The 27026-nt window shown below is 37.1% G+C and overlaps 1 protein-coding gene across 2 annotated transcripts in view; it reads right to left on the reverse strand.

Annotated features, from left to right (window-relative positions):
- Positions 1-6: 6 nt before the first annotated feature.
- LOC141363354 (kalirin-like) overlaps positions 7-27026 on the reverse strand; it is a 31578-nt gene continuing 4558 nt past the window's right edge. Inside the window, exons 1-15 of one of the 2 annotated variants that reach the window (XM_073866009.1) lie at positions 24559-24757; positions 16964-17241; positions 16357-16470; positions 15940-16046; positions 15390-15456; positions 11205-11308; positions 10285-10354; positions 10102-10188; positions 9936-10028; positions 7977-8027; positions 5821-5898; positions 5419-5604; positions 5172-5343; positions 3916-4082; positions 7-953 (exon numbers count right to left, since the gene is read on the reverse strand). In XM_073866009.1, coding sequence (XP_073722110.1) covers positions 735-953; positions 3916-4082; positions 5172-5343; positions 5419-5604; positions 5821-5898; positions 7977-8027; positions 9936-10028; positions 10102-10188; positions 10285-10354; positions 11205-11308; positions 15390-15456; positions 15940-16046; positions 16357-16470; positions 16964-17241; positions 24559-24640 — 1875 coding nt within the window. In that variant the 5' untranslated portion in view covers positions 24641-24757 and the 3' untranslated portion in view covers positions 7-734. Of the gene's footprint in view, positions 954-3915; positions 4083-5171; positions 5344-5418; positions 5605-5820; positions 5899-7976; positions 8028-9935; positions 10029-10101; positions 10189-10284; positions 10355-11204; positions 11309-15389; positions 15457-15939; positions 16047-16356; positions 16471-16963; positions 17242-24558; positions 24758-27026 lie in introns of those variants that run through there. The other variant, XM_073866010.1, reaches the window with a different exon arrangement.

Here is a 27026-nt window from a genome sequence, read left to right on the forward strand (position 1 = left end):
TACAGCTTTAAAATGATACAGAATAATACATTTAAATCTTTAGTTACAGGTACAGTTATGAGCATCGTGACTATTGCCGTATTGCACAACTTGCCGTCACTGCGATACTATTTGTCTGAAAAGTGCAGAATACTTTGTACAAAACACTGAACCGATCGATCGACAGAACTGAAGGAAATAATAAATGTGCCACACCTAATAGCTGTAAAAATAAGACACTTTGAAAAAATAAAATCTCAGTCAAATAAAATATACACAGTGTGCAAATGACTTGGCATAGACCGAAAGACATAGAAAGAGGGAAAGCCCCAGTCCTAAACAGTCTTTTGCGCGTAATGGAGCGAGAGTTAATGAAGAATTGTGACGATAACATCCATACACATCCACACGTAAATCACTAACAAATTCACCTCGGTTTCCTCTCTATACAACACAATCTTTTTTTAAATTATTCGCAATATAATAGATTTTCTTCAACTTCCTCTTTTTATGTATTTTTCTTATATGTTTTGCCCATATTGATTATGGGAGGTTGCACTGTTTAGTTCCCTTAAGTTCTGTATGTCAATGGGCGGGACTTCCTGTTCTGAGTGATCAACAGCAGCTTAGCAGGAGTTTGAGTGGCACGTCCTCGATGCGATGCCTTCCCAGAGTAGGCTGGTTTACTGTGGTGTAGCTGGATGGTGAATGTGATTGAGTTTTGGCTGTGGTGGTGGTTTTGAGGCGGCGTGGCTTTACCGGGTCGAGGATAGCACGTGACCCGGTACCCAGCCTTCCGCGGCGGGTGATTGGCTGTTTGCGGGTCGGTAAACCAGGCACATGTTCTGCTGATTGGACGCCAGGATCTGCACCTTTTCACCAACCGCCACACAGATCTCATCCTCTTTTACGGCATTGTAGTCCTGCGTCACCAGCACGGATGAAAGACCGTTACACTCGCCCTCGTCCAGCTCCTATAAGACAATACAGAAACATAATACATAATATAAATTTTTGACCCGACCATTTGTTAAAGGGATAGTTCACCACAAAAATTTTATTTTTGTCATTTATTTCTTGAAGGAAGATATTTTGAGGAATGGTTGTAACCAAACCGATCAAAAGCCCCATTGACTTCCACAGTATTCTTTTTTCTTATTACAGATGCCAATGGGGCTTCTGATCGGTTGGGTGAACAACCAATGATCTTGGAGTTGCTCTACCAATTGAGCTACAGAAAATTTACTAAACCTGATAATGTCAAAAATAAAAATCGCAGACGACAACCCATCTAAACAAGTCAATGACAGACTCAGCGATCCCTATTTAGGGGGTTTGTTTTGTTTCAAAAATTAAAGACTACAAATATTAAAATGTGATTTTTGCGGGAAAAGTCTTTCTAACACAGCTGAACAGCACTAAAGGGAAAAGCAGGACGAGTCTGTTCCTCACTCTCTCTTTCTGTGCCAACCTTGACCTGGCACTGGTATGGAAAAAAATCGCAGCGTGAAAAAAAGAAATATTTAAAACTAAAAAAGTAGCAAGCTGCTCCTCCAGTCTGGTGTTCAATGACAGCCTGATTTATTAGGGACACAGAATGCAGGGTGTGCCAGGCCTCGGATACAACCGAGAGAAAGAGAGAGAGACTGTGGAAAGAAGAAAGAGAACATAATAGACAGAAGAAGAAGAAGAAATAGGTGGAGAACAGAAGGAGAGCTTGGAAAAGTAGGCCATTTCCCCCACTAAGAATAACTAGCAGGCATCGCTCCTCTTTTCAAAGACAAATAGAGTGTAACGACACAGTACTGTAGTATGATAATGTACAGTTTAGCAAAGATACTGTATTTATCCAGTGACTAAAAACATATAATTAATATATAATTAATTTAAATTACTCAGTAATTAATAGGGGGTAACGGTTCTGGGTAAAAATCTAAAACGTGCCGTTCACCTTCCTTGAATCAGTACGTGTTTAAACCGCAGTTCATCAAGACATCTATAATGAATATGTTTTAGTGAAGAAACAAAAACAGCTAAAGCTCCACTAACCACTGCTTACTGTACTGTACCCTACTGAAAAAAAACAGCTAAGACCAGCATAACCTGGTAACTTGGTTTAAGCTGGTTTAAAGTGGCAGTAGCTCGTTTAAGCTGGTCCTCCCAGCCTGGCAAAGCTGGTGGGTCAGCTGGTCTTCCAGCCTGACCAGCTAAGTCCTGCTAGACCATCTTAAAAAGTGACCAAAACACAGCTACACCAGCAAAACCAGCTAATACCAATTGTTTGGCGCGAGTCCCGCTTGTTCCTGTATGACATTAGGCGTAATTTACGAGTCCGGTCACGAGATTACGCGTGAATGCAGGTAACGCCAAAACAATTTAAACAGCCACTACTATACACAGTGCTAATTCAGACAGGCACATAATGTATAACAATACTAGCAGACGCGCTAAATGTTTTTATCGCCATTCGCCAAAAAAGCCCTTCAGCTGTACAGGATGCGGATTAAAACTTTTGAAACGCTTGACAGCACCCCTTCGCTTTAAGTACTTTATTAGCAGTTCTTTCCCGCCAGCCTTTTTTTAAAAGTAGAATTTTTTGTGATTTTCACTAAAGTTTCACAAAATGCCTTTCAGGAAAATGTTCTTTTTTATAAATATATAAACATGAAATACCTCAAATGAAAGAACAGACCCTTCGCTTTAAAAAAAAACGTTCATCCTATCTTTTGTTCTCTTATAATATGGGTAGGTTTCTTCAAAAAGAAAAAATTTTGAGCAAAAAGCTGAAATATCTGCATGTTTGTAAAGAACTTTTATTTGAGATCAGATTCAGAACGATGATCAAAACATAAATTGTGTTTCCTACGTTGTTAGATTAGTTGATGCTCGTTTCATAAATTTTATGGGTTAGAGCACCAGCTAGTGGATAATAGCGGAATTATAGATTACTGTCATGTCGGTTCTGACCAGCCGCAATAGAGGCGTCAAGCGCGAGTGATTTCAATATTGTGTCGATGTGAAGACGTGTTGATGCGCACATGGATGTCTCGAGGCGCGAATGAGGCGTGTAGCGCGGTAGACACGATTCCGGCTCATTCGCTCGTCTAGTTCGCTCGAATTGAGCGTTGCCGCGGGAAACGCGCGAGTTGAAAAATTTGAACTTTGAAGGAAGCCAATAATCAGGAGCTCTAGTAGTGACGTGATTACACTTTAAGAAAGCAGAGTCACAAAAGCCCCTCCATGATGCGAATTTCCACGTGAATGTCTAGACGCGATTCGTAGACGCGAATTTGACGCCTCAAACGCGGTTGGTGTAAACCCATAGTAAAACTCGACAGGGAAGCGAACGTCACCAAAACCGTGTCCATAAAACCGTGATACGAACCGAACCGTGAGCAGTGTGAACAGTACACTCCTAAAACTAACTGTATCACTAACTATTTACCAGATTTATTACTAATTAAAATGTGAACCGATATAAAGTTAATAATCACTATTTTAAGCTTTCATTTTAAGTAAATGTTCTGGTGTGCAGCTTCTCAGAGGAGAAGCCTGATTTCTCAGAAGGGTTTTTCTACACAAGTGGAGTTGTGGTTCCTCGCCGCTGTCATCCTGTTGTCTTTCTTACTAGAGAACTGCTGACATTAGCTTAGTTTATAGCTTAGGGTTTTGTAAATTCTGTTAATCTAGCTTTTCCTGTAATGGTCCAGCCACAACCTTAAAGACGTCCCTGTTTCAGTTTTGTAGGCGTGTGGTGCTGGGATGCACTTGATGTAGCACATGGAAGTGAACTGTGAAGTGTTCTTATAGCTCAGTAGATAAAGCATTGCGTTAACAGCGCAAAAGGTCAAGGGTTTGATTCACAGGAAACACACATACTGATAAAATGTATAGCTTGTATACATTGCAAGTTGCTTTTGGATTTTTTTGGCTTACCTCTTCTACATGCTTGTTGGGTTTGTGGGCGGGGCTTCCGTTGGGGGCTGTGTTGGGTTTGAGGGGTGTGGAGGGATGAGAAGATGAAGATTTGCTGCTATTGGACAGCTGCCTAGTCAAAGAAACTCCAGTCTCTTTCTTCTGATATTCCAGCGGGTTCTGAAGGGCTGATCATGAACACAAAACGCATATACAATTACACTACACTCTGGAATGCTTGATTCTGATTGGCCAGTTGCGAAATTCCAAGGTATGTTTTTGTAAAATAACAACCGCCTGAAACTAATAAACTAATAACACACGTCTTCAAATGACTTTGACAGGTACAGTTTAAAAAGGACACAATTTTTTTTTAAAAAGCTCATTTTCCAGCTTCCCTAGAGTTAAATATTTGATTTTTACCATTTTGGAATCCATTCAGCTGATCTCCGGGTCTGGCGGTACCACTTTTAGCATAGCTTAGCACAATCCATTGAATCTGATTAGACCATTAGCATCACGCTAAAAAATAACCAAAGAGTTTCAATATTTTTCCTATTTAAAACTTAAAATGTAACTCTCGGGGGGCTGGAAAATGAGGATATTTAAAAAAAAAATTGGAGTGTCTCTTTAATATTACACAAAAATTAAATATAAATTAATAAATAAATAAATAAATAAATAAATAAATAAATAAATAAATAAATAAATAAATAAATAAATATATATATATATATATATATATATATATATATATATATATATATATATATATATATATATATATATATATATATATATATATATATATATATATATATATATATATATATAGATATATATATACACACACACACACACACACACACACACACACACACACACACACACACACACACACACACACACACACACACACACACACACTTATCTTAAAATCAAAAGTAAACAAGTTTTTCTCGCAAAAGATCTGTATTCATTAAAAACTAGCAAATAAAATATCTCAATTAATATTTAATGTACTTTACCTTACTAAGGAGGTAAATAGGCGTGTAACATGCGGGATAAGGTACAGGCAGCAGGTTGTTATAGCAAAATAAACCCCTACAGTGTAATACAAGACCCTCCACTTTGTGTCAAGATCACACTGTCGGGGCCTATTTCTTTGATAACAGCCTTCTATACATTATCCCTTACAAATGTGTGAATTTATCCATCTACCTACTCATTCATTTCACCGTTTCTCTTACTGCTAATGCTTATCTTCATCTTCCTACCTGTGAGAAAGTTGATCTGCATGTCCAGTAGTTTTTGGATGCTCTGGACCCACTCTTTCTTGATATCGACGTTAGCCGCCTGTAGCGTTACCCGTTCGGACGAGCCGCGGCTTAACAGGACGAACTTGCAGGGGTCACCGTCCACGTGTTCCTCCATGCTCAGGTAGCTCACCTGCACAGGTGAACGCACAACATCACAAAGTGTTCTCTATGGACAGGAGCGCTGAAAAACGTCTGCTGGATGTACCTTGATGCTCTTTTTAAACTGGTACCCTGGTGTTGAAGAGCCCTTGCGCAGCAGCTCGCTGAAGATGACGATCTGCTCAAAGAGGAAGACTCTGCGCTCTTTACTGCGCGACAGAACCCCAGAGTCTTGCTCCGTCACGAAGAACGTGTCCTGCTGCAGCAACTTTCCCTGAGCTGTCAGTTTGCCCTGCGCAAACAAATACGGCATAGGGTTATAAATGTTTGCTGAATCTTTTATGAGTAATCACTGTTTTCGCCCAATGTAGATTTTTGGGAGTATCAGTCACATAAAATAGCAAAAGTTATACCACTATTTTATGATACCCATAGTGAAGTTGACTTATTTTTCATTAGGATTCTGTTACAGTTAATAAAATGCTTTTTAGTGAAGATCTAAAGTTACCTCGTAGCCTTGCAAACGTCCCAGATTCATCATGTCATTACACTGCTTGGGCACCAGGAACATCAGATCAACGGCTTTCTGCAAAACACAAGGCAACAGTATTATTAATTGACGAATACTTTACCTGCTCCTGTAGCACAGCTGGTAGAACTTGAGGTACATATTGATAAAAACAACTTTAATACACGATTTAGGGCTTTGAATTAATATTCATATACAGGTGCTGGTCATATAATAAGAATATCATCAAAAAGTAGATTTTTATTCACTAATATAGTTTTGATGATTATAACTGAAAACTAAGAAAAATCCCAAATTCAGTATCTCAGAAAATTAGAATATTGTAAAAAAAAGGTTCAATATTGATCAGCTGATTATCTCAAAACACATGCAAAGGCCTTTAAATGGTCTCTCAGTCTAGTTGTGTAGGCTACATAATCATGGGGAAGACTGCTGACTTGACAGTTGTCCAAAAGACGACCATTGACACCTTGCACAAGGAGGGCAAGACACAAAAGGTCATTGCAAAAGAGGCTGGCTGTTCACAAGGCTCTGTGTCTAGGCATATTAACAGAGAGGCGAAGGGAAGGAAAAGATGTGGTAGAAAAAAGTGTACAAGCAATAGGGATAACCGCACCGTGGAGAGGATTGTGAAACAAAACCCATTCAAAAATGTGGGGGAGATTAACAAAGAGTGGACTGCAGCTGGAAGAACCACTACGCACAGGTTTAGTTTGCGAAATAAAGCCCAGTTTGTGAAATAAAAATGAGAAAAAAATTATGTGTAAGGGATAATGTGAAAAGTTCATACATTGTGTATAAATTAACCCACATTTGGATTGATAACGATGGCCATGACGATATGCTAGATAACAATGTGGGGCTAACAAGCCAAAGAACCCAGAAATACATTTCTATAAACTGTCGAGCCGTAAAACCCTCCCTTTGAGGAGAAAAAAGTGGATCGCCGACTACGTTTCCCCCTAGTGGACGCAGTTCTACTAATATGAGTACTATGAAAAGTTGCCTGTTTCCACTTTTCTGTCTGTAAACGCTCGTTTTTTGAGCTCGACAGCTTATAAAAACTTATTTCTGGGTTCTTTGGCTTGTTAGCTGTACATCTTGTCACACAGCAGCTTTAAGGCATTATTCTGTTTTTTGTTATAAGCCAGAAATGACAAGGAGGCGGCCTCTCTCAATACAAAGTCAATGGAGACGATTGGATTGTTTCCCCCCCGGTGGGCGTGGTTTTCAGGTTATGACGCGCTGCGCTCTGTCTCTATAGAACAGGGTTTCCCAAACTGAAGTTTGCAAACCCCTGGTGGCTTGCAAGGGAATTGCAGGGGTTTTGTGAGCTGATGAAAAACATTTAATTTCATATGTTCAAATAACAGGTAATAATAACAAAAATTATGTAAAATACTATTGATAAAAACTTTTAAATGTGCAAATGTGCTTTACTTAATGTACATTAAGTAAATCATTTATGTCAGTGGGGCTCAGCTGGTAAAAAGTTAGAAAACCCCTGCCATAGCAGAACTACTTTTGCCTGAACGCTTCCATAAAAGTTTCACAAAAGGTTCTTAGCAGTGATTAAGGTTCTACTGACTATAAACAGGTAAGAAAGTAATAGTTCTTCTATGTCAGCGCTGTGAAGAACCTTTTAAGTAGTGGTCGACTGATATGGGTTTTTAAATTGGCCAATGCCGATATGAAGAAAGCAATGTGGCCGATATAAGGTCGATATTTAACATTAACATAATAAACATTGAATTTGCGTATTTATGCAATATTCTCTTAATTTAAAAACTCTTAATGAGGTAAAAATTATAATGAGGTTCAATATTTAAAAGCATATGAAGCAGTTTGCTTTCGGGTTGCTCTTGCTGTGCTTTGGTGTCGTGCGCCAACACTTCTGTGGGTCGCTGTGTGGGCTTGAGTGTATTTATATTGGAATGCAATGCTAATGTGCTAACGTGACCCAACCGGAGAATCTATGGGCCAAACGGAAAGATTTATCGGCAAAGGTCGATAACACAAAAGTCCAAATACTGGCCTATAAATTGGCCTCTGCAATATATCGTCCGACCGCTCCGTTTGGGCATTTGTGCAGGCTCATTATGTTTATTTATGTGGTACAGTTTTAGGCAACTTACCTCAATTTCTTTACAGTCCAGACCTGCTTTAGAACTGTACTTCAAAAAGTCCTTGAATTAACAAAGAGGAAAAGAAAAAAGGTTACCACAGAATAATAATCTGATCATGTTGTGAAACGGCAAATTAATAAATAATAAAAAATGTAGCTGTTAATTTTCCATTGCAATTAAATGTCAAATGACAATGAGAAATACAAAACAGATATGTGACCCTGGAACACAAAACCATAAGTTGCACGGGTATATTTGTAGCAATAGCCAACAAAACATTGTGCAAGTCAAAATGATAGATTTTTTTAATGCCAAAAATTATTATGATTCTAAGAAAGATAATGCTCCATAAAGATATTTTGTAAATTTCTTACCATAAATATATCAACAATGTATTTATCATTGTAAGATGTGTTGCTAAGGACTTTAAAGGCGATTTTCTCAATATTTAGATTTTTCTGCATTTTCAAATAGTTGTTTCTTGGCCAAATATTGTCCTATCCTAACAAACCATACATCAATTGAAAGCTTATTTAGTCAGCTAAATGTAAATTGACCCCTATGACTGGTTTTGTATTCCAGAGTTACATATATTCATAGATAATGCTTAAGAATTAATAGCACCTCTTCTTAATTAACCAGACACTTAGTTTTTATGTATCACATAAAAGTAGTGGTACTGTATTTGCCACAAAGTTCATTAATAAAAAGGATTTTTTTAATGGTTTTAAACAGTGTAAAACAATGTCATTTAGTTTAAAGTGTAAAATTAAAGAAGAAAGATATTTTGATGAAGGTTTTTGACCAAACCGTTCACGAGCCCCATTCACTTCCAAAGAAGCAAAAAGAAAACTATGGAAGTGAATGGGGTTTATGAATAGTTTGGTTAAAAACATTCCTCAAAATATCTTCCTCTATTTTCATTAAAGGGGACAGAGAATGAAAAACCATTTTTACCTTGTCTTTGTTGAATAATGGTAGTCTACCCGCATTCACAAACATACAAAAAGTGCTAAACATGCTAAACATCTCAGTCTCATAGAAATTCCTCTTTTAGAAATGTCAGCCCAATCTGAAAAACTGATGCTTATGACATCATGGGCATCTAACTGCCCCTCCACTTTAAAATAACTGGCTACATTTTTTGAGTGGCAGCAAAGTCAGCCAATCAGTAATGAGATTGCAAGTTAAGCCAGTAGGGGGAGCCAAATAGGTGCAAAACCACTTGTTTAAAATCCCCCTCCCTAATAGAGCTATCTGAGAGAGGTTTTTAGGAAGCTTCTAAGGCATTACAGACCCAAAAAAATTTTTTTGTCTACATGTCACATCACAGAACAAGGATAAATACTCTATTCAATCATTCTATGTCACCTTTAAACCAAAGAAATGTATCTAATGTAACCACATGAGGGTGAGTAAATGATGACAGATTTTTTGGGTGAACTATCCGTTTAATATATTATGGTTTTATAGTAGCAACTATGGTATTTTAAAGAAAATTGGTGGTTACTTAAAGGTGCAGTGTGTAAATTTTAGCGGCATCTAGTGTTGAGGTTGCGAATTGCAACCAATGGCTCAGTCCACTGCTCAACCCTCCCTTTTGAAACACATAGAGAAGCTACGGTAGCCGCCACCGGACAAACATGTCATCATCGGAAACAACTTAGTAAAAACACTTTGTCCATTAAGGGCTTCTGTAGAAACATGGCGGCACAAAATGGCGACTTCCATGTAAGGGGACCCTAGGTGTATGTAGATAAAAACGTCTCATTCTAAGGTAATAAACGCATTACGGTTCATTATAAAAGTTCATTATACACCCCTAATAATATAGTTTTGTAAATTATTTTGCATTTCTGTCAAGAGATCCTTCTAAAAATTACACAATGCACTTTTAAAAAAAGAAGAAAGTGGCAAAAGGCAACATATCACACATACTGTAGGTTTATATACGTCAGTAGATGTTACCTTGAGCAGAAGTTGGTATTTGGTGATCCTCTGGATGGGTTTAATCAGGTAATCACTGATGGAGAGCCTGGAGTTTACCTCCTGCTGTATCTCCTGATAGAAACATCAAAAACATCTTCAAACTGAAGCTCTTCGTCTCATATAACCGTCCTTAAATATTACTCACCTCGAAATATGCATCATACTCAGCGACAACAAACTCGGAGCGAGGCTTGTTCTGACAGTAGATCACATACATGTGTAACCTTCTCTCCTGGATTACAGAAGAAGACAAATACATGAGGTCTATGTAGTACCACAAATACACAAAGACACTCTCAATATAAGGAAAAATTTTACTTTAACTCACGTGCTTGATAAACAGCTCGGCCAATTTGTCATGGTCCTGAAGACATTTCTCCAGTTCACCAAGAAAAAAACTTTAGAAAGAAACAGAAAATACTATGTAAGAAGATTTCCATCTGAAGTTCATCCCACTCCCTATTTGTTTGTGACCAGACTCGTATGAACCAGGAAATTGTACGCTTATGTTTTGCATACTAATTTGTTTCGCCTTTGTTAAAAAAAAAACATACTAGAAAAGTAACTGTCGTGTGCCGTGACTGCAACAACAGTAGATTTACATGTAATGGCGTACATTTTTTTGCAAAGGAAATGAATGGCAAAAAATGATAACGGTTTATAGAGGTATATACAGTGTATTTTTTCTTGATAGATTAAAAAACATTTCATATGAAATGGAATTCATTTGCTTTGGTTCAGTTGCAAAAAATAAAATAAAAAAAACTAATAGCTGTCAGTGGCGGCCGGCGCATGGAGGGATCCTATGTGCATCACGTGTCTTGCCAAAATACGTGCCTGGTGCAGATGCGTCTAAAGGGTTTATGATAAATGAAACGCTTGCATTTGCCAGATATTCGTACAATCTCATGTGTAATCACTCCCTTTACTGTTAAGGGAGTGTCTTGCGTGTATTTTGTGAACGTGAGCATCTCTTTTATCATAAACGGTTTTGACACGTGTGCAGCAGGCACTTATTTTGACAAAAACGTGATGCACATGGTTCACATACACTATTTTGAAAACGCAAGCAACACAAGACACTCCGAACACTTATTTTGAATTAGCGCCCCTCGGATGAGCAGTCACGAGACACCACTGATAGCTGTATATTTCTTCTAGTCCCGCATTAGGTTTAAGTAAAATAGCTCCATTCCATCTCTAAAGTTGGTAAAAAATTGGACAGCATGAAAAAAACATGTGCTTTACTCTTTATGCCAGTCGTAGAGCTGATGAATGTTCCCAAAGACAATTTTATCCTTCCCCGTCATGTCCTCTGGAACACCCTTCTCCCCGATCCTTCTCATGAAGCCCTAAGATCAAACACATAACATCTGAACATTTAGAGACTTAAAAACAAAAGCCTTTAAAAGGGAATAGGTTTTGGCAAAAGACCTCCTGATCAAACATTTTTCACTGTATTGAATTTTAAAGTGTGCTACACTCTTAAAAATAAAGGTGTTTAAAAGCCTCTTCACAGCCATGACATAGAGGGACCACATTTGGTTTCTCAAATAATCATTCAGGTCAAACGATCTTAGAAAAACAATTTCTTTCATACATTTTTAAATTCTAAAGCAGGGGTTTTCAAGGGCAGGGGTCTCCAACCTTTTTTTGAGCAAGGGCTATCACAATGGATAAAAAAATCCAGAGGGCTACTTTTTTGATATAGGCTGCGTCTGAAAACTTAGGTAGATGACTTGTTGCCTTGCTGCCTCATGAGACAATGACTTCGGAGGCATGAAGGCAACTCAGAGAAACGCTTTCAGACACACTTCATAGGCAGCGTGTTTGAAATATAAACAGAGAGCGCGTTTGTTATAACTAATCACATATTTAAAAACTACAATAGTTATTTCTCGCTAGAAATGCAATTAAAAGGTGTAAAAAGTGAAAAAAATACATTTATTTACACTAAATTTGTGCTCCAGCCACTTTCTTGGCCGCCATTTTATTTTTTCAAACTCGACCAGGCTCGAACCATCACATTCCCCACGCGTGCACACCCATTTTGTGGGACAAAATCTCAGGAGTCAGGAAGTAAACCTAACATGCCTTGATGCCTTCCCGCCGCAGGAGGCAGCGATTTAAAGTTTTCGGACGCAGCCATAGTCTACTCAAAACTGATTTATTTTACTTGTTGATATGTTTTTTAAACATACATAAAAGAAGCAAAGCCAATATACAAAAATTTCATAAATTAATATTAAAATTAAGGCTATTATTAAAATGTGCTTTGGCAGGCAACTCACAGACTTTGCCCGCGGGCACCATGTTGGAAACATTGTTCTAGGGGGTACCAAGAAAATTTCAGAGGAAAAAACAAAAAGTCACTGTAAAACGTGAAAGTTGAATCTACTAAAAACTACTTTAATTGCTAAAATACACTTAAAATATTAATATAAGTTTTTATCAACTTAACTCTTTACCTGCCAGCGTTTAAAAAAAAGTTGCAAGCCAGCACCAGCATTTTTTATGATTTTTACATAAGTTCTAGAAAATGTCTTCTTTAAATATATAAACATACAATATATCACATGAAAGAACAGACCCTCTGCTCAAATATGGGTAGGTTTATTAAAAAATACCAAATTTTTAAGTGGTTTTCAAAGTGAGAAAATTTAAGTTGAAAAAACAAAAAATAAAATTTTCATGTGTCACCAATTGAAGAAATTTTAGGTCAACTTTTACTTTTTACAGTGTAATTATTTTTCACATCTTAGGATTCAAAATTAGGTGTATCTCTTACTACAGTGGTTCTCAAACTTTTTTAGCGTGCACCCCCTTCTTATGTAAGGTGCATTCCTTCGCGCCCCCCCAAAGAAAATGTATAACAAATTTGTTCTAAAATGTATTATTTTAATTAAACAAAACATATTAAATTATACAAAGTAGTGCTGTTGGTTAGTAGCCTTAATTTGTTTTAGGTTTAATAACCCAGAATTTATGATAAATTGATGTATTTTATAAAATGTCATAAAACTGGGGTCCCCTTGCGGCCCCCCTTGTGTACGGTGCATTCCTTTGCGGCCCCCCCAAAGAAAATTTATGACAAAATCTGTTCTAAAATGTATTTTTTAATTAAACAAAACATATTACGTTACACAAAGTAGTGCTGTTGGTTAGTAGCCTTATTTTTATTAGGTTTAATTACACAGAATTCATGATAAATTAATGTATTTTAAAAAAAATTCCATAAAACTGGGGCCCCCCTGGCACCATCTCGCGGCCCCCCTGGAGGCCCCGGACCCCAGTTTGAGAACCACTGTCTTACTACATACATCCCAAATTTCTTTATAACAGCATTTGCTTTGTATCTTTCAAGTATGTTTTCCTTATTTTAGTCCTCACTCATTGGGGTTAGTAAGGCAGTACTGCAAGTAAAGCTGCTATAAAACAATATATATTTTCAGTGGCTGCAGAACAAATACAATTCAATTGAAAATGTAGCATTACTTGAAGTGTGGCCAATTATATTTGTTATACATAAAACATATAAATTGCTATATATTTTAGGTAGGGGGTCCCTCAGAATACTTGGTTTTGTTATATTTGGGGGTCTTTGGCATCATAAATTTCAAAAACCCATGACCTAAAGAACATTTTTCACTACAACTGAACTACATTTCAATTAAGCACCTTCATTTTTAAGAGTGTATATGATTTCTTGCAGATTATAAAGTTACTAATGCAACATTGTTTCACAAAGATCAGCATGTTGGTTTCTGAGCTCTTTAAATCAGGCTTGTGCACAATTCACAACTGAATTAAAGGCGGAGTCCACGATGTTTGAAAAACGGTTTGGAAAAGGAGACGAGCCGACTACCAAAACACACTTATAGCCAATCAAATCAAATCAAATGCCGGGTTGCGTATGTGTGGGGCGGGTCTATCAACAGAAGGTCCAGATTCTATTGGGGTAGGGGCGTGTTTGTTTAGGTGATTTCAAATATCAACATTGGTTTTCAAACATCATGGACTCCGCCTTTAAGAATGACTCCTGAATTCCAATTCAATTCTTGAATTTGAATTGATGTCAAAAACTGGATCTAGAATTACAATTTGAATTTGAATTAAAGGAAGCAGAATTGCAATTTAAAAAAAATTCTAAGTAATTCATATACATATTATACAGTAAGTGAAGTGTTAAAATGAAGCTTTCAGTATTATATGTCAGATGTGATTGCATTACATAATCTATAAATTATATAAGTTTGAACTACTTGTACAGATTACATTAAAGGTATAGCGGAGGATTTTCTCGAATTTTAGAAAAGAACCGCCTTCTCCACTTTTTTAAAAAATGCAATTGCGCAACACTCCTGATTGACAACTAGGAGGACCAATAGTCTTGATGATCCACCCGGAAAAAGAAAATCCTCCGCAATACCTTTAACAGGAAATGTTTTCCCCAGCAATTAATGTTAAAAACTCTAGTCACATAACAAATAATTACGTTTGATTTTTTTGTAATTGTAATTTTATGGAACCTGATGGAACATGACTTCATTTCCCAGAATGCTTTACTTTAACCAAGTATTTAAAATGGTTGCCAAACAATTTTCCAAAGTTACTTACCTAACACTGAACGTATGTGAGATTCTTTCTATTGTGTGACTCTGGAATTTCTTTGAATTGCCATGAATTTAATTTAACTTCCTGTCATTCAAATTCAACTTCCTGTAGGGAGGAGTCAATTCAATTCAAATTCCAATTCATGAATTGAATGGAGGCCAATTCTGAAATTCTGAATTGTGCACAAGCCTGCTTTAAATGCGCAATATGGAAATTGTTTATGCATTAGTGGCCAATATGCTAGTAGCTAGGATATACAAATATTCTTATACACAACTGAAACTGTCTGATAGAATTCGACTAGGCCAAAAATATTACTTAACTGTACATTTTATACAAAGGTACCCTTGATTTCTATAAAGGGGCAATGCGGGACTTTTAAAAGGATCTCTTGACAGAAATGCAATATATTATACATTATTATACAACTATATTATCAGTGGTGTATAAAGACCTTACAAAATAAGCTGTATTGTTTTAATTACCTGAGAATGAGCTGTTTTAATCTACATATACTGTGGGTCCCCTAACATGGAAGTCAACGACATGTTTCTACAGTAGCCCTAAATGGACAAACTGTTCTATAGAGAGCATTTGTCACTACGTTGTCTCAGACGATGAAATGTTTGTCCTGTTGTGGCTACCGTAGCTTCAATATGCGTTTCGAAAAGGAGGGGTGAGCTGTGGACTGAGCCATTCGTTGCATTTCACAGTCTCACCACTAGATGCCACTAAAAGTCCCACATTGCACCTTTAAATTAAAACATTTAAAAAAATATCCTTACTGCACCTTTAAACCATTAATACTGTTCCACATACCTCCACTACGACACCCAGGTCCTTCACATAATCTCTCTCTGTCTGGACCATTTCGTTTAACACAAACCTGTGAATGTGACAGAGAATTATTTTCATAGTTTTACTACTCAGGATTCATTGAAAGTATAAAAGTTTGTTTGAGGCACAAATGGGCCAAAACATTTATTATATAAATAATTATATGTTTATATAATTTTCTTGCAGTTCCAGTCTGAACACACGGGTCAATGAGGATGTACCAAACTAGAGTACCATGACTTAAGTGTCACTTTACTTGGTTTTTATACTAGCATCTTTACATCAGTGCAATTCAGACACCCAAATAACTGATCAATGATCAGTTTCTCATAAAACTCTCATGGCAGGCAAACAGCGCAGACTGAATATGGAGCAATCTACTGTATAAAAGCCTCATTTACAGTAAAGAAAGGGGTGTGTTTGTGTTGATGATATGCTGGTTAAACTGGTTTACGAGTAGCTCTTGAATACAACATGGCGTTTAACCACTGCTTTGGTTAATTCACTTTGCATAGCACGGATGGGGACTTACATTCGTCCCCTCAAGGCTTTATTCTTCTGCTCCGTCTCTGGATCTCTGGGCGTCTGATCCGAGGGGGTGACGCTACCCAAAACCGGGAAAGATCCAGCATCTGGAGTCTAAGAGAGTGTGATAGAGAACGAAACAGATCAGAATCAAAACCGAAAGAAAAAGTATAAAAACTAAACACGGCCACGTCTTGATTTTCAGATGACAATTGGTTGGAGTTCTTAAAATCTTGCTCTCTTTTGAAAAATGTGGAACACTTTATTACAAGGGTGTATTTGTTAATAATTAATGCATTAGCTAACTTAAACTATATAGCTAAAAATATCATGTAAATAGACACACAAATAGGTTACTGGTAACCCGCTTGTCCTGAAGAGGCCACCAGCAGAACAAAACAACTGAAGCAAACATGAAATTCACCTTCTCCTCCTGAGCCGACGGGTCCTTGATGATCTCCATTGGAGGTGGGAGGGGAGTATGGGGTTCGTCTTCGGCCTCCTCTTCTCCACCACTGTTCACTCCTCTTCTTCCTCTCTTCAAAAAACACAGAAGAGATCATGTCAGCCTTCAAGAATCCATCATTCATGATCTCCAACATCAGAAAAGTGTTCTCATTTAGGTATAATTTTTTCCCCATATGCTTTTTCCTTATAATTTAAGAAACAAATCTACAGTACTCTCCATTTAAACCTCAGATTGTAAAACATCTAATTAATGATTGATCAAAAATGATGAGTAATGACTTTAACAGCTGACTTGAATACCAACCCTTATCCTGATGTCAGGTGTGATAGTAAATTAAAAGAAAGTACATTTCGTCACGCTTTCTTTGGTATGTGCTGCTGCAGTAATACCTGATCGTACTGCATTCCTTCAATGTTACATCATTTGGTATAATAAAAGAGCAAAATCAAAAATTTGCACAAAAGTGGATCTGCACATATCTCTATCACCTTGACTATTTTTAGACTACGCATCACAGAGAGGAACGTTACTGGATTTACTGCACTTTACTGTAAATACTCACCTCCTCTGTGCTGTCCTGGTGCTGCGGTCCCAATTCAACGCTCTTGCGGCCGTCGCGTTTGCGCTGCTTACTGTTGGGTTTTTTCGCGTTAGCGTTGTCACCTTTGCCGTGGCTGAGGCGACGTACGGGGCTAGTGAGCCATTTCTTTAAAGTGTTTCCAGTAGTACCGGAGCGCTTGGGTCCCGGGGAACCGGTCGGGAGAGAGGTCACAGACGACTGCGGCTGTAGGGACGCAGCCGATTCAGATTTCACCTCTGTACCTCCCACAGTATAGCTTTCTATAGAATGAAAACGACAGGTAAATTATAGAGGATTAGTTGTGACCTTGCCTGTGAAATCAATTCAATGTTAAAGTTATCAAGGTTATATTTTCACACAATGTTCTTTACATGTAGGATGAGTAAACAATAAGTTTAGTCAGTCAGGGCAAAACATTTCCAAGTACTTCAGTTCTTCAAAACGCACAATATTTACCTCAATGCTTATAGAGGTAGTAGTGATGCACCGATGTATCGGCCACCGATATTTATCGGCCAATTTTTGATGAATTTGAAACCATCGGCATATCGGCAATAGCACGAGAAAGGCCGATACCAATTGTTTATTAATTAACTGCATAAAGAAATCTATTATATGTAAAAAATGAGTTGATGTTGTTAATAAAATAAATGCTGAATAGCAAAAAACACCTTTGAAGGTTGTCATGCTGTCTTATTACATTTGTTTTAGCTTAATTTATGGCTCTCTTATTATGTTGGTCAGTTGAATGTTAATTAGATCCAATCCATGTTCAATAAAAATAATTTGATGCAGAAATAAACTAGCTAATAGACCAACTGTATAGTATTGTATACAAGTGTTTAATATCGTTATCGGCATCGGTATCGGCCAGAAGTTGTCTGTTTAAATCGGAATCGGCCCAAAAAAATCCTATCGGTGCATCCCTAGGTAATAGCTTTAAATGTGTCAACACACGTAAAACAGATATACTGTAACTACTGAACATTTAAATCATCATATACAGCCCTCTATATACAGTCATTTAGAACATATTATATAACCTTAAAACATTTAAACATGACAAATCACTTTGAAAATGACATATAATATACAACCTCCCAGCTAAAGTTCTTGCATCAGCTCAGATCATGAGGTCTTAAAAGCCTCCAGCCGAATCCTCACAGCCCACAGAATCAAATCCAACAGAAGAAAACTGATTTAGCCGAGAAACCCGAGAGCTATGCTGCTAAACTCGACTGGGTGTTGGATGGCAGCCTGCTTTACTCGTGTAAAAAAAGCAATTGTCTCTGAGCTACCGGCACGCAAAGGTATATGTGGGGTGGAGAAACCAGCAAGACCTGATCTGAAAATCTGTAACTCGACAACCCGGGCCATCAGGTCACAGGAAAACAGCACATGTTTGGGGAAAAGTTGCCATTGTGGAGTACAACAAATGGAATCCAGAATGAAATATTTCCAAGAAAATGCTTTAATATTATCGCTAAGTTTTTTGGAAAACTATAAGTGAGTTTTTGGAACATTACCTGACAGATATCTATGAAATATGTGCACAGGTTGTGCAAATTAATTTTTTTTTTTGAAGGGGACACAAATAATATAGACAAAATTGTTAAGTGTACACAAAGAAAAGCCTGTATTCTTCTTTAAAACCATTTATTTATTGCAATGTTTTTGATGTGAAATTTGAACTTAAAGGGGCAGTGTGTAACTTTTAGGAGGATCGCTTGACAGAAATGCAACATAATCTACATAACTATATTATCAGTGGTATATAAAGACCTTACATAATGAACTGTATTGTTTTTATTACCTTAGTACAGTGCTTCTCAAATAGTGGGGCGGACCCCCAGGGGGGGCTCGAAGCGACACTAGGGGGGGCGCGTGAGACCCCGGGGAAAATACTTTTTCAGGAAGTGATTTTTTTGCACCGTCACTTAAAGACATTACACCCCAAACACGCTGATAAGCTGCTTGAGTTTTTTATTATTATTTATTGATTATATTTAATTTAATTTTTCAGTATCAAATGGTCAAAAAATATACTGTAAATAAGGATTGATTTTTTTATTTCAGGCAAATTGATGCATTTTAAGTAGTGATGCACCGATGTATCGGCCACCGATATTTATCGGCCAATTTTTGATGAATTTGAAACCATCGGCATATCGGCAATAGCACGAGAAAGGCCGATACCGATTGTTTATTAATTAACTGCATAAAGAAATCCATTATATGTAAAAAATGAGTTGATGTTGTTAATAAAATAAATGCTGAATAGCAAAAACCACCTTTGAAGGTTGTCATGCTGTCTTATTTTATTTGTTTTAGCTTAATTTGTGCCTCTCTTGTTATGTTGGTCAGTTGAATGTTAATTAGATCCAATCCATGTTCAGTAAAAATAATTTGATGCAGAAATAAACTAGCTAATAGACCAACTGTATAGTATTGTATACAAGTGTTTAATATCGTTATCGGAATCGGTATCGGCCAGAAGTTGTCTGTTTAAATCGGAATCGGTATTGGCCCAAAAAAATCCTATCGGTGCATCCCTAATTTTAAGTCTTTTCTGTTACAGACTAAAAACAATGTTAATAAAGTTATTCTTTGTTGTAAGTTGATTGATATTTCTTTTTTTGTGTTTTCTTTAATGTTAATAAGGATACAATGCTTTGCAGATGTGTCATTTTATAGACAAATTATACTATTTACAGTCGCGGCGGAGAGTTGGGGGCGCGCGAAATGTTTACTTCTTCCTAGGGGGGGCGTGACAGAAAATAATTGAGAAGCACTGCCTTAGTATGAGCCGTTTTTATCTCCATACACAGCGGGTCACCTAACATGGAAGTCGCCATTTTGTGCTGCCACGTTTCTACAGTAGCCCTAAACAAACAAACTGCTCTACAGACCGTGTTTCGTCACTACTGTATTTTGTCTTAGACAACAACATGTTTGTCCTTTTACGGCTAATATAGCTTCTCTATGCATTTCGGTGAACAGTGGACTGAGCAATTCACAATCTTACTGCTAGATGCCGCTAAAATCGACACACTGCACCTTTAACGTTAAATGTCATGGAAAAATACATTGGTTATCATCATTTTTTTTATAACTTAGGACTAATTTAATGATGACATCTGCACTGTAAAAGATATTCGTAATTTTAACAAAAAAAAAATGCTACAGTAAAAACCTGTTAACTCTTTCCCCTCCATTGACGAGTTATCTCGTCAATCTGCAATACCGCTATTATCCACTATTCCGCAACTTATAAAACCCGGAAGTATTGCCCTAGGACAAACAGCTGTATGTCCGTGTATGTTTTAAAGATTGCTCTGCATCTGATCTCTATCAAAAGTCCTTCACAAAAATGGAATTATCTCAGCTTTTTGCTCAACATTTTGTGTTTTTGATGAAACACATATTTGAGAGGTGATAAAAACAGAACACATGAAGGTAGGCTGAAACAGATTTTTTTGTTTGAAAGCAGAGGGTCTGTTCTTTTAATTCATATATTGTATGTTTATATATTTAAAAAGTAGCATTTTCTGGAAGGCGTTAAACTTTTGTGAAAATCATAAAAAATGCTGGCGGGGAAAGAGTTAACTGACTAACTCTGAAAAAGCTTGACTTTTACAGTTAAAAACTGTAATACATTTAACTAAATATTACATTTAATTTTACGAAAATATAAAGTAAAATGTATGGATTTTGAAAGTTTTTGAAATATTTTATAGTGAATATCTCTATAATATTTAATTGGATTATACATTTATTTTTATTTAAAATACAGGTTACCATAAATACTATACATTTTTCCAGTGTGTATTAAAGAGAAAAAAAATCACTTAAAGGGACACTCCACTTTTTTTGAAAATATGCTCATTTTCCTAAACATTTGATTTTTACCGTTTTGGAATCCATTCAGCCAATCTCCGTGTCTGGTGGTACCACTTTTAGCATAGCTTGGCACAATCCATTGAATCTGATTTGACCATTAGCATCACATTAAAAAATAACCAAAGAGTTTCAATATTTTTCCTATATAAACTTGACTCTTCTGTAGTTACATCGTGTACTAAGACCGACAGAAAATTAAAAGCTGCAATTTTCTAGGCAGATATGGCAGATATACTCTCATTCTGGTGTAATAATCAAGGACTTTGCTGCTGTAACATATTATGCACTGCCCGAAAATAGTCCCCTTGGTTACTTTCATTAGCTGTCGGTCTTAGTGCACGATGTAACTAAAGAAGAGTTAAGTTTTAAATAGGAAAAATATCAAAACTCTTTGGTTATCTTTTTAGCGCGATGTTAATGGTCTAATCAGATTCAATGGATTATGCTAAGCTATGCTAAAAGTGGTACCGTCAGACCCGGAGATCAGCTGAATGGATTCCAAAATGGTAAAAATCAAATGTTTAACTCTAGGGGAGCTGGAAAATGAGCACATTTTCAAAAAAAGTGGAGTGTAGCTTCAATTCGATGTTTAAAGTGAATAAACCCTCTCCGCAATTTCCATCTGTGGACGTTTTCATCGGCCGCAAGCGCGTTGAAATAAACCGAAGTGAACTTCCAGTCTGTAACTATTAATCGGTCTGGCTAGTGACTAAACTGATCTCTGAAACAAATACCTTTACTTTCCTTGTTATCAGAAATAAACGACTGTAAAATTACTCTTGTTGTTATCGATTCTAAGTGGAAGTCTACCGGACGTTGAGTTTAATCCACAAAAGCAGTTTGTTTATGTTAATGCTGCTGAAACAAATCCCATCTGTGACAACCCTAGTCTCCGTCAACACCAACAAAAACGTTTCTAACCTATCAGGGTACATTTACATGGGGCAAAAACGTTAACGCTTGACGAAAGGCTTGTCTGAAGCGTGGCCAACGGCCAATCAATTCAATTCAATTCAATTTTATTTATATAGCGCTTTTCACAATTGGTGATTGTTTCAAAGCAGCTTTACATTAATAGAAGCAGTGGAAAGCACAGAAAAACGACAGATAGCACAACATAATACACGATAGCACAAGCAGCTAAATTTGCTGCGGCTATGAATCAACATTATAAGCGTGCGTATTGCTAATGTAACGTAAAGAAGAGGGTGCTAAGTTAAGCCCAAGAAGGCTGCCTCCCCGGGTTGAAATCACAGTGGACGCAACACATGCTCCGGTCTTCCATAAATGTAATTGGCTAGCTTTGCCTAGGTTATTGGCATAAGGCGATTTGCACACATTGGCGCTTGAAAAGTTGAGAAATGTTCAACTTCTGCTGCAAGCAACGGCACTGACACAGCACAGATGGATCCACAATTCAGTTCGCCATCGCATGACATCACCCATTGAAAGTAAATGGGAAGCGTTAACACTTACGGCCCGTGTGAACTTACCGTCAGAAATGCAACCTGACTGTCAATCATATTGCACAACCGGTATCTGTGACATTTTGTTGGACAACAGGTTTTATAATTTGGGGAAAAGCTGTGTGGCTACTAAAATTCTGAAAATAACCAAGCAACGCTTACAATAGAAACCGAGAACCCAAGCGGCAGTGTCACAAATAAACATTTGAAATATGCAAATATGTGCATGTCTGTCACAGGACAGCACGGGAGACCACAAATGAGATCACAAATTAACCCTGCATGAGCCAACTTACATCCAGTCTTTCAACTTACTTAGTCCCTCTTTATTTTCCTTTAAGTATTAAATGCCTAAAAGTATTTTCATCATGAATCACTATATGCTTGTAGTTTTCAATGCGTCAAAGCGTATTTTTGTACCGGTTGTTAGGGATGAGTCGAATATATTTTTTGTGGTAAAGGCGCACATCCTCCCCATGGACATTTTGCTGTCTGGTTTCGTCCAGATCATATCCAGTGCACACAGATACTGAGATATTGTGTAACTTCCCATGAGGTGAGAAATGGACAAAGATCACTTAAGAACCATTCACCTACCCTGAAACTGCCCCTCCAAACCCGCCCCCAGGTGTTCAGCAATGCATCGGTCTCGCCCTGCCTGTCGTGACAGCCTCAGGAAAGACTCACGCTGAGCGTGTGCCGAAATAATGCTTCTTTGTTAGACTCAAGCTTTATTTCCTCAAAGTCCTTTCCCGGAGCATTTTAAGCATGGCAACAGACAAACCGAATCATCATACTGTTACTTTGTAATTCAAATGACTTGAAAACAGATAAAACATGAAAATAACAGTCACCCACACACATGCAAAAAGATGCTGATCCAACATTGTGTCCAGTGAAGCGCAGGGTGAGGAATGTTCTCAGCGCTTGTAGTACGCATGCTGTTTTGCTGCATTGCATTAGCAGATCAAAAGGATATGGGTTCAATTCCCCAAACAACACGCGTACGGATAAAATACGTAGCACTTTAAGTCTCTTTGGATAAAAGCATCTGCCAAATGCATGAATGTAAAAGTGAACTTTCACTCAAGCTAAGTAACACGGTGTCCCACCTCGTCTCTATATACACAGGGATCCTTGGCGAAGACCCCTGATCTAAAACATTATTCACACAGAGAATCACTAAGGGCCAGAATGCTCAGAATCATCTTCAAAGATGTTTCAAGAACTAGAAAAAAAGAATTTGAATTTGATTTGAGCTTCAAAGAGTCAACGGCAGACACGCTGGTTTGTTGATGGAGAAATTAGGTTACAGGAAAACAGAGAAGCATGTGGGGGCTGTACAGCACACACACGCACGCGCACACACACACATGCACGCACGCACACACTTAGAGATTACAGTCAACAATTATATTTGCGGCTGCTTTCATGAATTATGCTTAAAAAACCAGAAACGTCATATATGAAATGAGAGACAATAAGATATCTGGTAGACCTAAAGATTATTTGATTAAGATAATAACTCAAAATAAAGAGATGTTCATTAAGCCAACAAACCGCCATGCACAAAACATGTGACCCTACATGTGAAACCCATCTTAAGTCATTTTTTTACTGTTTTTTACATAAAATCATCCTACATAATGTAAAGAACAGTTAGTCAAAATATAATCCTGATGTCTTTAATACTGACTAAGTATGGTCATGTCAACGATTGAAATCTACCTTTGATGCTCCCAATCCCATAATTACATTGAGACAGACAGAGTCACCTTTGTCTAGGTAATCTAAAAAAGGACTAAAGCAATCTATCAGGTTATACCCACAACAGTCATTTTTAGGGATCCAGTCACTTAAATGCTGCTTTACCTCCCAAATTCTACCGGAAAAAAAAATATATATATATAATTAAATAATATCATATACATTTTCTTTCCAAAGAACTCACAATCAGAGATAAATGCCAACATCATTTTTAAAATTAAAATGATACTTCAAAAACGCTTCATCAAAAACCCGAAAACAAATGTCATCTGTGTCAAAGACAAAATAGCCTGAGCTGAATCTTCAAGATTCAGATTTAGTTCAGGGATCCATTAAATAACAGAGTTCAGATGGAGAGATGCAGCAAAAATTCCACCAACACACAAAACTTCATCACAATCATTAACCAGAAACACAATGCATCATGTGTGTTGAGTTACGCACCTGCCCTATCGCAACAGCAAACCTTTCCCAAAATCCAGCTGAGACAAACTCCACAAGAGCAACATGACCTCCCACTTCGCATGCTGCACGCTTACTGTCTCACATGTGTGTCCAGAGACAGGTGTGAGAAAGAGAGAGAGAGAGAGAGAAAGGGTGAGAGAGAGAAAGGAGGGAGTTGAAGCAAGCCTCTGTTCAATACTGAAGCTCAGCTGGAAGTTCAGAACTATGCTTCATAATGAGCGGAAGGGACCAGGGGGCGGGGCCAGGGGCCACAGCGAGAGAGAGAGAGAGAGAGAGAGAGAGAGAGAGAGAGAGAGAGAGAGAGAGAGAGAGACAGAGAGAGAGAAACACTGTGTCATTTGGCTGTCACCAAACACTCGGTTTTCCATGGAATTCATGTGAAGGGCCAACTTTAAATATAATATGCAAATATTTATCTTTAAAAGAGACATTTTGCCATGACCTGGATATATCCAGAGTCCCAAACAAAATATTGTACAATGTCGTGGTGGAGAATACTTATTTATTTATAAATTTCATATTTTTTATTTTCGGACAACAGCTATGAGTGCAGACCTTGTCAATAAATAATCCGTATTAAATATTAAGACACATTTCGGACACTGCACTCGACTGATGTTCAATTCTTCAGCGTAAAAAAATGATGCCTTGAGTGTCTGAGCGTATGTCTGCGCAAGTGTGCGCATCCTGAAATCAACTACGTCTGCCTGCTGCAGTGGCCTATTTTTGAAAAGCTGCATCTATATCACAAGACTTTCATCCTCACTTCTCAGTTAGCTGAGACACTTACAGTATCATGAATGCACACGCATGAAATATACAGACTATACAAGTTCACCTGTAGAGCATTGCATTAGAAAGTACTGATATACTGATAAAATGTATAGCTTAAATGCACCATAAGTAACTTTGAATTAGGGCTGTCAAAAGATTAATCGCGATTAATCACATACAAAATCAAAGTTTATGTTTGCATAATATATGTGTGTGTGTGTATACTCTGTGTATAGATTATGAATATATAAATACACACATACATTTATGAATTAAAGAAAATTTTTATTTAAGTATATTTTTTATTTACATTTATAATATAAAATATATCAAAATCCATATATATATATATAAAAAAAATAATAATTACATTTAATTAATACAATAAATGAAGTGTTATTATTCATAATATATATATTAGGGGTGCAACAGATCACAAAACTCACAGTTCGAATCACATTACGGTTTTTGAGGCATGGATCGGATCATTTTTCGGATCAGCAAAAAAATATGGGAAAAATCTAATAACAAATCACGAAATTACAAACATTTATAAAAAAGAACAAAGTTGCACGTTAAGTAAGGTCGAAAATCATTAGGAACAGAAATCAAATGAATATTAACACTTCATTTATTGTATTAATTAAATGTAATTATAATTTTTTTTAAACTTCAGAAGTGATTTTCTCTTTGTCTTGGGTTGTTTGATTAACATTAATGCCACAGACTTAAGTAGTTCAATTGAGGTTACTATATATATATATATATATATATATATATATATATATATATATATATATATATATATATATATCAATTAATCTTGTGACAGCCCTAATAAAAATGCATGCTAAATGCATAAATGTAAATATGCATACAGATCTTTAGGATCAGATAACAGAAACAGACCTCAAATAAATATACTTAAAGCAACACTTTGTAGTTTCCATGTAAAAATGACTTACAGCTCCCCCATGTGGTTGAAAAGCGCAACAGTGCCTGGTATCAGACACTCTTCTGCAGGCAGGGGGAGGGGCGGAGCTGTGTTTCCTACCCTCCACCACCACTTTCAGAGTGTGCTTGTAGCAGCTAGGAGGCTGCTCAGGTTGCAGCAACAGTACAATTTGTCCAGTTAAAAGTTGTTCTATCACTGAAATAATTTTAGAGACATTATTTAAAGGTAAAAAAACTACATAGTGTTGCTTTAAATAAAAAAATGTAAAGATCTTTGCACACGAGAAATTTTTCCACGTTAACAAATAAATGCAACCTCACATTGCGTCAATCACGTTTAGGGACTGCCTCCGAAACGTTCGTCCGTCATTCGCATTGGGTTAAATTTCTTGCATTTTACGCATCCATAGCAAGCATTTTGAGAGGTGTTTTAACATTCAGAGCCACCGTACAAGCAAACACCGAAATCCAAATTAGCGTCTGACAAGCTGATCCACTTCGTCTTGCAGAAAAACTAAATGAGGAAAACAAACAGATGGAAAACTGAAAAAGACAGATTGAAAGTGACGTGATTGTCAAGTATGGTAAGCCCATACTCGAGGAGCAATTGGGAATAAGGTGCCTTGCTCAGGGGCACCCAAGTCGCAACCTTGTAAAAAACTTGTGTCTGTAGTGATCAAACCCTGCTTTTTAAACTCGGACAAAGGTTCAGAGGTTAA

Source organism: Misgurnus anguillicaudatus, unplaced genomic scaffold (genome assembly GCF_027580225.2).
Source record: "Misgurnus anguillicaudatus unplaced genomic scaffold, ASM2758022v2 HiC_scaffold_34, whole genome shotgun sequence".
In the NCBI taxonomy this organism is placed as follows: Eukaryota; Metazoa; Chordata; class Actinopteri; order Cypriniformes; family Cobitidae; genus Misgurnus; species Misgurnus anguillicaudatus.